Source organism: Ixodes scapularis, unplaced genomic scaffold (assembly GCF_016920785.2).
Source record: "Ixodes scapularis isolate PalLabHiFi unplaced genomic scaffold, ASM1692078v2 PGA_scaffold0__279_contigs__length_252992795, whole genome shotgun sequence".
In the NCBI taxonomy this organism is placed as follows: Eukaryota; Metazoa; Arthropoda; class Arachnida; order Ixodida; family Ixodidae; genus Ixodes; species Ixodes scapularis.
Window position 1 is genome coordinate 57,496,469 of NW_024609835.1, and position 12,442 is coordinate 57,508,910.

The following is a 12,442-nucleotide window of genomic DNA, read 5'->3' on the forward strand; positions in this document are numbered from 1 at the left end:
ACTAGACATGGCGTCACCGCCATAGCAGGGCTTCCTCGCGGGTGGCGTCTCACTCCCATCGGCTGGTGTAAGGGACCATGTAACAATACTGCCAGCGAGTGACGTTTTCGTTGTTAGTTACCGCATTTGTCTCGGTACGTAAGCGATATGACCTACCGAGTAAAAAACGTATTCTATGTCTTACGTGAATGGTTGAGCGTGTTAGTATCTAAATTACAATAACGAAAAAGGGACAGGGAAGATCGTGCCCCTCTTTCGTATTCTTACGATTTTTCGAGGTATGACGAAAGTATACTGCTGAATTTTGATTAGAAATTGGTAAGTCAACGAGTTCGTTTATATTTTTGTGCCGTGAAGAGAAATATATGAATTTTGAAAACAAGCTGCCAAATTTTGAGATTCCACGCCATATTTGCACTTTTGAAAATCTTTATCTTCTGTTTGTAGTATTTTGCAAATTAAGGTAGACAGTTCATTGCGTAGTTTTATTTTTGGAGCTGCATGTTCAAGAAGAGCACAGCTCGAAGAGATTTTTTACAACCCAGTTAGCAAAGTATATAATATTCATTTTCAAAAGACACTGTAATATTTCGTGCCCTGATTTTAGGTGTTTAGTCTGAATAGAAATACACAGTATAGACCTTTTGCGAAATCCCCCAAGCGCCCCGGCCCGCGCGCGAGGAAATGTGGGAGAGACTGTCCCTCGCCTGGCCGCTCTGCCTTGAGATCGCATTGCCTTGTCGCTTGCCTCATCTTAATCCTGTGTGTTTCGATTCCATTACCTATTTCTATCTATTCCAGTGTATTTTTTATTGCTTCTAAGTGTTTCTATTCTCTTCTGCGCGATATTTCTTGTATATATATAGTATTTGTGTCTTTATTTTGCCTTTTCTGACGGGAGTGCTGAGGAAAACACGCCGCTTCGCGCGTCGTTCCCCGGGTGAGTACTACCGTTGCTACCGATTCCTATCGCGCTGTTAGCTGTTAATTTTGGTTTAATTTGACCCGCATCCAATCGAGAGGAGCCGTTTATGAATACGCGCGCACATGTCATAGGGGTGGACAGAGCTCTGAATCAACAATCGCGACGCGAGAGCCGAGTGCGCTGTGATTTGGCCGCCCGCACTCGCACCTTTGACTCGCAGTGTAGCGTATGCATTCGAGTGCCGCTTACTTGAGCAACATATATACAGCACGCCGCTTTGTCGCCGCGAATCATTTGTCCGAATGTTTGCGAATCTGAGGCATATGCAACGCTGCGGCGCCTGACAACTGCGCGTTGCGGCGTGAGCCCTTCACAAGCGCCGGTGGCCCAACGTCGCAGCTTGTATACGCTTGGTATGCCTGCTAAGTGGTTGTCAGTTGCAAACACCCTTCTTCAAGTGCTGACAACTGCGCGCCGCCGCGTGCATTTGTCAGGCGCCGCAGCGTTGGATATGCCGAACGGTGTTACGGCTTCGCAGGCTTCGGACAAATGATTCGCGGCGACAAAGCGGCGTGCTGTATCTTGGTCAAGTAAGCGGCACTCGAAGGCATACGTTACAGTGCGAGTAAACGGAGCGAGCGCGGGTGGCCAAATCACAGCGCACTTGGCTCTTGCGTCGCGATTGTTGATTCAGAGCTCTGCATACCCCTATGACATGTGCGCAGGTGTTCATAAACGGCTCCTCTTGACTGCACGCGGGTCAAATGGAACCAAAATGAACAGCTAACAGCGCGATAGGAACCGGTAGCAACGGTTATAAGGGGTATTCACTGGCGGCCATATCTGTGTGCGCACCTGCTGAGCTCGTGCCGACTGCGAGCTTCCCCAGTTCTTTTGCAACGTGCATTCCGCACCATCAAGATAGTCGGTCTTTGCGGCCTATTAATTTGTGCTCGCTCTGAGCATGCGCTCTAAAAATCGCCCCCAAATATGGCCCCCAATGAATACCCTCTATACACCAACTCAACTCTCCTACGTCACGCCGCGGTGGTGGCGCGCCGGACGCACTTCCGGTCTGTGGCGGTGGGCAGAAGTTGCCGTGCCAGACATGCATTCCTGTGTTCCCTTGGAAGAAACGAGACAAAAAACCTGCTTTCTCGTCAAAATGCTGCGACGGGGGTTGTATTAAGAGAGTCTGGAAAGGTTTGGAGATCAGTTTTCATGTGTTTTTGCTCCCTCCGTTCGTCCGAGAACGTGGATAGTAGCCGTGAAAAGGGCAAACCAGACGCTGTCGAACTACAATTGCGTGCGCGGGCAACACTTTGTGGTCGCCAGATGTATTTGCTTTGTTCCAACATAAACAAGAAAAAACCGCCAAGTTGTCCGAACCACCCACGGGTTCAGTGCGTCTTCAAATTCACACGGCCGCCTGATCGTTCGAACTTTCGTCTGCTCTTTCAAACGTCTGCTTTTTGTCGTCTGCTCGTTCAAACAAAAGCGGCCCGTAGACCAAACCTTGACCCGGTGATTGCAATAAGAAGTAATTGCAGACCTCAAAAGACTTAAGTAGGCTCGGTGTAAAAAGTAGATACAAGATGTTGATCATTGGTACCGGTGGTCATCACCGACTAGTTACGCTTGGTCTGTTCCCGCTTCCGATTTTCAGTATCGACGTCGATCATCACCGCTACCTTCTACACTTTTGCAACGCGAGCGACGTCGCTACCGAAAATAGCTGGAAGAATCTCATCTTGTTTTTGGCGTCCATTCTGCGGCTTTCATGCGAATGAATCGCCGCACGTCAAATTATTTACGGAAAGTTTGGCGGCGTAACGAGCCTTGATAATTTCGCTTAAGCGATTAAAGTGGTAAGACATTGCGATGAGGACGTAGAATCGACAATTCCAACGCGAAAAAGAGTAGGCAGACTCACACAGACGCCGACAACGTGACATCCGAGTGGTTTGTTGACGCGGGACGCGGTGCTTCTTGCCCGTACCCCATTACGCATGCGTTCGAACTGTCGTCTGCTCTTTCAAACTTGGCTGCTTTTTGTCGTCAGCTCGTCCAAACGACAGCGGCCCGGAAACCAAACGTTGACCCGGTAATTGCGGTAAGAACTAAGTGCAGGCCTCAAAACACTTTTGAAGGTTGGTTGGGGTAAGTAGGCTAAGTGTAAACAGATACAAGAAGATGTTTATCATTATTGTTACCAGTGGCCATCACCGACTTGTAATGCCCGATTCTACTTGCGGTTTTCAGTATCGACGTCCACCATTTCAGCTACGGTCCACGCTTTTGCAGTCCGAGCAACGTCGCGTCTGAAAACAGCGAGCAGAATCTCATCGTGGGAGTCAGGCTTTAGTGCCCATTCTGCGGCGTCCACGTGAAATGAATCGGCGCACGTCACATTATTCACGCAAAGTTTTGCCTCGTTAATTTTGCTGAAGCCGCTCAAGTAGTCAGACATTGTTAGGAGGACGTAAAATCAACAATTCCAACGCGAAAAAGAGCACGGGGACTCCTACCGACGCCGACAACAACGCAATTCAATGGTTTATTTATGGGCGACGGCGGGCTTCTTGCCCACCGTCCACCGCGCATGCGCGGCGCCGGTGGCGTCCGTTAGGGGCGCTCCGGTTTGTTTGTAAACATGAGTTGGTGTATAGACCGTTCCATTAGGGTCATAGCAGAGAGGGTAAAAGAGAAAAAAAAAATGCACTCCCCCTCTCCCCCGCCAGCCGTCCGCTCCGCCGAGTGGGCTGTAGCTAGCGTCCGGCTGGCGTGCAAACTCTGTTTAAAATCGCGTCATTTTGGAACTTTCAAGCGCAGATGCGCAGACTTTGGTATGCCAGTTATCGTGTAATACTATGCTAGATAAAAAGACTCACAGGGTCCAATTGCACTGTTACCTGCGTGCAAATAAAAAACAAAAATAGGGAAAACTGTGTCAGATTGGCCGGTCTCTTTGGCAAAAAGAAAATCCGGTTGCTGTACCTTTTTTACTATACAAAAGTTCGTACTGGTGTAGGCCTTTAGCGACCATGAGCGGAGGTCTGAAATAATAAATAAAAACGTGCTCTCCTGCCGCAATACACGCAGTAGTTGAGGGTGGTACTGCCGGCTGACTCAACTGCTATTTAAGTAACGGAAAAAAAATATGCTAGTTTATCATTTAGCAAAATAGAACAATACAGAGCTATAGGCTGATTTTGGAGTAGCCACAACTATTCTAAGAACGCGAACCACTTCACAACGGCAGCCACGAGCGAGAGTTCGGTGTTCGGTAGAGCCTGCCGATACAGCCCAAAGATGGAGAACGGCAACCTCCCGGTTTGTCGTCTGCTAGCGGAGTCGGCGGCGTGCCCTCTCTCTCGTTTTACCCCGCCGAACCCGCTGAACTTCCCGGATGTGTGGAGAGGGCGCTGCGGTCGAACAAAATGGTGCCGCCCAGAGAGTGCTAAATGGAATGGTCTATCACCCGGGAAACGACGCGCGAAGCGGAGTGTTGTCCATCGGCACTCCCGTCGAAAAAGGAAAGATATAGACACAAATACTATATATATATACAAGAAATATTGCGCGCAGAAGAGAATAGAAACACTTAGAAGCAATAAAAGATATACTTGAACAGATAAAAATAGGTAATGGAATCGAAAAACAGAGGACTAAGAGGAGGCAAGCGACAAGGCAACGCGATCTCAAGGCAGAGCGGCCAGGCGAGGGACAGTCTCTCCCACAATTCCTCGCGCGCGGGCCGGGGCGCTTGGGAAAATAGCAAATCGTCTATTAAGCACACTAATACTCAGAGATATAGCGTACCGAACGAGGACAGAGATACTGAAAATACAACGTTTTGGACGGACACCTTTTGTCAGGTGAGTAAGGCAATTGGTATTCTTGACCCCATTTCTGATAATCTTCCCATGTTCCGGGTTCATAATATGATTTAATCGATTTTATGAAATATTTGTCTATTATATATATATATATATATATATATATATATATATATATATATATATATATAACGAAACATAATTGCAAGTTTACTCAGTCGATGATGGCAGCGCTCGCGCCTCGAACACAATGTAGGTTCTGCACAAGCTCTCAATAAAGGCAAGTTATAGGGCTAACGAGACATCGCCTTGTTAGCTCAGTGGCAGCTAATAAGACCACGTCTTGGTCAAAGCCGCACGAGATTGGCTTTGGCCAAGGGTACGTTTCGGGACAATAACGGATCACGCTACAAAGGGTTTAGTGCCTAAGAGTTTGGTAATTGGGGAAAAATACTCAACGTATCGAGTAGAAATTTCATAGGTGCTCCAATCATTCACTAAACTATACCATGCGCCTTTTGGATACGTTTGATTTATTCTCGATATAGAAGGATAGAGTCGGTATCACCTCTTTATAACAGAGCGAATCTACCACACCTCCTGGTAAGCAGGAAGCAGAAACGATTGAGGTTTTTTTACAGCATAATTAATATTTAGGTATTTGTAAACAAGCGAGAGTATATAAATTAAAAAAAGTGTCGCGTATACGCATAGCAGCTATGTGAAAAAAATGATATTTCTTAAAATTGTTTTATATAGTCTTAAAAACAAAAAAAAAAGCAGTGTCGGAATGGAATAAACTTTCAGCACATTTAATGACTGCTGAAAGTTGGGAAGAATTTGTTTTTCCTTGTGGCCGACATTTCGATCAGTGGTAGCTGAATTCGCTAATTACCTGCTGTTTTCTTCTTTTTTTATTTAAACGTACCGGAATTCTATGATTGATGTGTGCATTCTGCCCGTTCTTTCTTGTGTTGTGCAACCCTGACTTCTATCTTGGTCCTTCGAAGGGCCGATGGTATTTCAAAGTAAATGAATGAATATAGGCTATCGTAGGTAGGTTTCGCGGTGCGTAGGACACGACTTACTTGGATTCTTGTCTTCCGGTTCCGGGAGTTGTGCGTGGAGATGTCGCAGTCCGTAATCGGTCAGCTTCACCACAAACCGTCCATCCACGACGCACTTTGTGCTCCTTAGTCTTCCATGGAATTGTATGCTTGACCCGTGTAAGTAATTCAGACCCTTGCAATAAAAAAAATAATGCAATATTATTTGCGAATTAATTAGCCAGGCCGGTAAAGTGCTCTGTAATCATTAGGGAGTTTTAGAATAACGTACGCAATTTTAGCGCACGCAAGCGCTAAATTTAGCGCTTGTATTAGCGCACGCGACGCGAGAGAGTTTTAGAATAGCGTTTCTCCGCCGCGACGCAAAAGCCCAAGCATCTGGCGCTTGCGACGCCACCAAGATACAGCAAAAATTTTTATTTCACACACGAAATAATGTAACTTTAGAAAAAAAAAACTATTTTTTTGGTCCAGAGTAGCATTTTAATTTGTTTAAACATGAGAACGCGACGCAAGCGGTTGACCGGTCGTGTACGCTTGCGTCGCCTCGGCAAGAGAGGTCTCGGGTACTGACCTTCGCACATCGTTCCTTCGCCGTGAAATGTTCGCGCGTCGCAAGCATCAAGTTGCCGGTGATCGCTGCCAAACCGAGTACAATGTCGTCCCGTATTGAAAATTGCAGTCGCGAGGATGCCGCCGACGTCGCACTCACGACGCCGCCATAGCAGCCGCCAACATAATCTTAGAAGCCGCCATTTTTTTTAACTGTGCTTGTCTTGGCTTTAGCCAACTTCTCATCACGAATCCTCCTTGGAGAAGCGCAAAGACTCTTTGCGTACGCACGCTATTTCCGAGAAATAGAGCGAGTTAAAATTGCGCACGCAAAGCGCAAAACCTGGTTTGCGTTCGGAGCATGCGCAGTGGCGACGACGCTATTTTTTGCGCACGCAAAGCTTTAGCGTGCGCTATTCTAAAACTCCCTATTAGCACACTAGCACGTTAACAAGCGTAGAGCGTAGCGTGTCCCAAACATCTTAATATCGTTGCGTAGTCAATAAGATTGTGGTACACTCAAAGAAATGCCTGCGCGTTTACTTTTCCGCACGACGCTCGGAGAGCCAATCATCACAACTTACGGAGGCAGCTCAGCGAATGACGATGCCAAAACATATGTTTCGACCAGAAAACGCAGTTTAAGTTGTGACATTAAGCAATGCAAAACGTCATGCTTGCAGTGCTTAAAGGGATACTACAACCAAATTTCGGCGCTCATTTTTTGGTCTATATGTGTTCAAAGGAGCAGTATCACATCGAACATACCAATATCTTGTTAAAAAAGTCTCGAAAAAGAATTTTAAAAGGAATTAAACGATTAGCAAAGAGCACCTGGTGGATGTCGCTAACGCCTCGTTTGTAATGCTCGTCTAGGAACCTTGACAGCTAGTGACGGAGGTTGTCTCGTCTCCGGCCACGACGAGAGAAGGGGGGAAGGAGGAACTCCCCTCTTCCCGAGAACCCCTTTTGTGTGTCGCAGAAGTCGCTATTGTCCCCCTAGAAGATTATAGAAGATTAACCCGTCACTCAAAATTCGTACAAAAGCAGCCGCTTCGGTGACTGGAACGACTAGGCCATCCTCTCGACGTCAGCCTCGCCGTAGCTTTGCTCGTCTTGAGACGACCTAAGTCACGATTGCGTTGGATGTCACGTGCTCTAAGCTGGGCCTTCTCCGAGCGCTCGCCAGAGTGGGCCGTTTATAACGAAAAATACGGCCACCAGGATCAAAATTCAAACGTGCGATTGTCATTTACGGATATTGTGGATCATATTCAACCTATTTTTGAACACGACGGGAATATTTCAAATTTCGTTGAAGTATCCCTTTAATGTCACAGCTGAGACTGCGTTTTCTGGTCGAAACATATGTTTCGGCATCGTCATTCGCTGAACTGCCTCCGTCAGCTGCGGTGATTGGCCCCTTTGTTTGTCGTGCGAAAAAGTAGACGCACGGGATTTTTTTTTAGAGTGTACTAGCCGATACTGATAAGAACGTGGAAAGACGAATCGCAAAGCAAGAAGTGTGCACATATTAAGTCACACGCACCTGCTTTTTAAGCAGTCAGTGAGGATACACACCGAGCTCGTTTCTGAGCACACTCTACACTCTAAAAAAAAGTCTGTGTGTCTACTTTCCCCCACGACACTCGGAGAGCCAATGACCACAACTTACGGAGGCCGCTCAGCGAATGACGATGCCGAAACATACGTTTAGATAAAAAAAAAAAAAACGCAGTCTGAGTTGTGACATTAAGCAATGCAAAACGTCAAGCATGCATTGCATGATGTCACAACTCAGACTGCGTTTTTTTGGTCTAAACTGCCTCCGTAAGTTGCGATGATTGGCTCTCCAAGTGTCGTCCGTGAAGGTAGACGCACAGACTCCTTTTTGAGTGTAGGATATCTAGAGCGTCCGCTATGCCCGCAACGCACTCGGTAGAGCCAATCGCTGCAATCTACGGATGTTGCTCGGCGAGTGACGGGCTGGTAAGACGTTTAGACGCAAAAGGCGGTCTGCGCCGTGGCACTGAGCATAATGAAACGTCGTGGTCATTGCCAACGCGCAGGCAGCTTTTTTTTTTTTATGACTAAGAGATATTATTCGGCCCGTCATTCGCCGCGCTCCTTCAGTATGTTGTAGCGATTGACTTCCCAAAGTGTTTTGCGGGGTAGCAGACGCTTCAAATTTCTTAGAGCGCATGTATGCTCGGTTCGCCCCTATGCTGAGACTGGGGTGAAAGCTACGTCTCTGTTGGACCAGTCATACGCCTCCCTTTTATCACGTGATCACGCTCCCGCCCATCCACGCGCAGACAGCCGGGTCGGGTGATGAAAGGGAAGCGACTGATTGGTCCGGCGGGCACGTTGCTCCCACCGCGATCTCAGCTTAGGTGTGATCGTAGAACGCGGAGTGCAAGTTGGTCTCCTTCTTGCGCACGGGTTGCGGTAACGTCAGAAGGCCGAGTTCTGATTAGCTCTGAGTGGAAGGCTAGTGGGTGGACCTCAATGATAGCTGCCTTGACATCTACTGGCTATCCTTCCAATCGAAGCCAATCAGGGCTAGGCGTTCTGACGTCTTAGAAACTCGTGCGCAAGAAGCAGACCAACTTGCGCTCTGCATACTGTGAAGCAGGGCCGTACCCAGAAAAAATTTCGGGGGGGGGGGGGGGGGGGGGGGGGGTTTCGGGGACAACGGCGGCCATTTTGAAAGTGTCTATACGCCTCGCAAGTGGGCTCATTTTCGTCTTCTGCGCATGAGAAAGGAAGTAGCGGTGACGTCAGAACGCCGAGCCCTGATTGGCTGATCGCGACCCCCTATCTCAGCGTCGTCTGCTCCTTTGCAACGTCGTCTGCTCATAACGTCGTCTGCGTCTGTCTCACCTTTCCTGCAGACGAAATAACTCGAGCGGCACGTTGTTTTTGTCTAACAACTAGCAGACGCGCATCAAGGAGGGAAGTCAAAGGACTCACTGGCGAGGTGTCCCGAGGCGCCGAGGTTTGTTTGCTAAGAGCCGTGAGGTGAGCGTGTCCCGCAAGTTCCCTCCCAAATACTTTTTCCCTCCTTTCGTGTGCGGCGAGACCCCTCATTCTTTAACGGCGTCGGCGGGTTAGCGCAGTTAACGTCGTCTGCTTTACGTCTGCTAGTCAAAGCGATGGCTGCTTTCCCTTTCTTGCGTCTGTCGGAGATTCACCGCTTTTTCAGCGCTTTTTCACCGGCGAGAGTCCCCGTTGCCTCGGGAAGCAAGGAGATAACAAGAGGAAGAAATTGACCTCTTAATCTAAAATTGAGGTCAGCGATCAAAGTATAATACGGGAAGGGTTCACAAGGGTCGCGCGGGCATGTTCCATTCAGCACGCCAGCCGGTCGTGGGCAAACGGTCGCCCAGTCGCGGAGAGCCTGCTAGGCCTAACTGCCGTGCTCGCTTGGTAGCGTTCGGGGGAATCGCGGCCGTTGGAGCTTTTCCCAAGTGTTTGTGGATCAAGCGTTCTTGTTCGTCGTGGTCTGTTTCAGGTACTTCTTACTTTTTTCTTGCTGCTTGAAGTCGGGACGCGTCAGAAGCGCACGTAGAAAAATAAACGTCCGTGGGTCGTCGCGACCGCGACGCTGTCGGCCATGCTGATTTGATCGTAAGAAGTGTGTCGTAGGATTTCGTCGTAACCTGCGCAAAACTTACGAAAATTTCGTTTCGTGAATACGAATTTGTTCCTAAGTTTTGTCTTACGCACATTTTTGGCGTAAGGTCGTTTCGGGCCTCTGCACTTCCGAAAATCGCAAGAAAGATAAGACAGACGCAGACGACGGTGCGAGCAGACGACGTTGCAGAGGAGCAGACGACGCTCAGATAGGGGGTCGCGATCAGCCAATCAGGGCTCGGGGTTCTGACGTCACCGCTACCCCCTGCGCAAGAAGCAGACGAACTTGCCCTCCGCATTGTCTTATTTTCGCCTATGAATCATGTGCATCGGTGGCATATAATGGAGAGTTAGAGCAAACCGGAGAACCGGTCCCGGTTTGGTACCCGGTAGCCGACCAGCGCCACTGCGCGTGCGCAGAGTTGGAGATTAAAATCGGCTGACTGCCAGTGCACCGAACAGGGCCGTACCCAGAAAAAAATTTCGGGGGAGGGGGGTCAGAACCCCCTAAACCCCCCCCCCCCCCCCCCCCCCCCCTGGTTACGGCCCTGCTGTGAAGCGTGCCACTGCACTAACGCAGCCTGCGCTACTGGCCGTTGGGACCAATCAAACAACGTCGAAAGCGCAAAGTCATGGTGCGTGTCATGTTTCTGTGGGTCTTCCATTATCGTTGAACCAATCATATGCGAGAGGCCCAATGAGCTATGTCCGTTGATGGATGCCTCCGTGCCTTTGACAGCGCTCGGACATTGATGATGAAGCGAAGTTATATAGACATTGCGTCCCTTTCTTTCGAGGTATATGTCTTCTTTTTTTTTTTGTCTTTAAAGTTTTTACCGTAACATGCAGGTAAACACAGCGAGAGCTGCTTCAGCTGGCATTGCACCACTCGTCGCCGTGTGCAGTGCTGCCGAACAGCACTTTTTTAAAGTTGTGATTTGCAGTTTAGCTGGGTTTCTATTGTTTTTAATGGGTATTTAAACTATTAACTATCGCTGTACCGGAGGAGCTCATGTCGGTTTTGCTTGTATGATTTTTTAACTTAGAAACGTCTAGACTAATCCCGGTGAAACAAACACATGAGAAAAGATGCACCCTTCCGTCCAGACTCGCATTAAAAAAAATTGGTATCTTATTACTTTTTTGTTTTAGTTAGATGCATGCAAAAAGCACAGTTTCAAGAAATTTCCTTTTTGTACCTGGTTATTAGAATATGAAATAGTAGTTAAAAAAAACTGAGTAAGATTTTTTATCTTAGTTTAAAGTCGTGTCATTTCTTTACCCCAGCTCTGAATATCTTCTCTTATCACAAGCTAAAAATGTTATTGAATGAGTTTCATTCGAGAAAAAATGCACATTTAGTGAGAAAAAACTTATTCGAAAGTGTGCTCCATTAATGACGTACCTAAGTTTCTATTAAAGAGGGGATTAGCAGTTGAAAATGAGAAGCAGGTAGCGTGCGAGCGTGATGAAGGGCGTAATAATGAAACGGAGGAAAAACACACTTAAGAGAAAAGGCGGAGGGTCCTAGTATGTGCCCGTTTCTTTTTTTATTTTTTCTAATTTGAAATATTTAGAATATCTGCGAAACTACTGAAAACTGCCGAAAATCCTACACATTTCATACAGGAGCTCCCTTTAACATAAACTAAAGATCGGTCACGAGTAATTCTAGAAGAAATTCATACCTCTACAATGTCCGTGATCATGGAACACTTGAACATCCAGTCAATATTGATGTCTTCATTTTCAAGCATGTCCTGCAAAAGGGAAGCATGTGAGTACTATAATTATTTTTTTATTATGCCACTTGTATGCTCATGTAAATATAAAACAAACCTCATTATTTCATTTATTTACAATCCCGTTTTTAACGTTTTTTTTTAATTCTCGAGTAAACGTTTTTTGAGCCGAGCTAGTAAAGTAACAACAAATCCCATGTCGAAAGAAAAAATTGTCGAATATTCAGGACTAGGCGTTTTAAGACGTGGGCAATGAACAAGGGATATGAGACAGGAAAGCATGTATACAAGGAAGTTTAATCGAACACAAACAACAAAACAAAAGACATTTGAGATAAAAAAAAAACAATTGTGGGGATAAAGTTGTTGATTTCTATGAACGTCAATGTACTATTTCAGAGTGATTCTTAGCAATGCAATTATTCACCACCATTCACCAATCAACTTTTTAAAAGGGCACTGAAGTCGATTTTGAGATCATTCTTTTGTGGTGACAACTCAATCTAGACGATCTAAGTATCCCAACAAACCAAAAATCACAATCGTATGTAGCTTACTTTCTCGATAATAGCGTGTTCAAAGATCACGATACGCCCTTTTTGAGAACAATTTTTTTTCCGAGTGAAGTGGTCGACGAAGAGCGCTTGTTGGCGAGTTGCAAGCGACGGCTTCGCCCGCGGA

The 12,442-nt window shown here is 46.9% G+C and overlaps 1 protein-coding gene across 1 annotated transcript in view; it reads right to left on the reverse strand.

Annotated features, from left to right (window-relative positions):
* Positions 1 to 12,442, reverse strand: part of LOC121047591 (atrial natriuretic peptide receptor 1) — a 98,893-nt gene that overhangs the window by 44,801 nt on the left and 41,650 nt on the right. Inside the window, exons 12-13 of the mRNA XM_042292002.1 lie at positions 11,708 to 11,779; positions 5,853 to 6,006 (exon numbers count right to left, since the gene is read on the reverse strand). Coding sequence (XP_042147936.1) covers positions 5,853 to 6,006; positions 11,708 to 11,779 — 226 coding nt within the window. The remainder of the gene's footprint in view (positions 1 to 5,852; positions 6,007 to 11,707; positions 11,780 to 12,442) is intronic.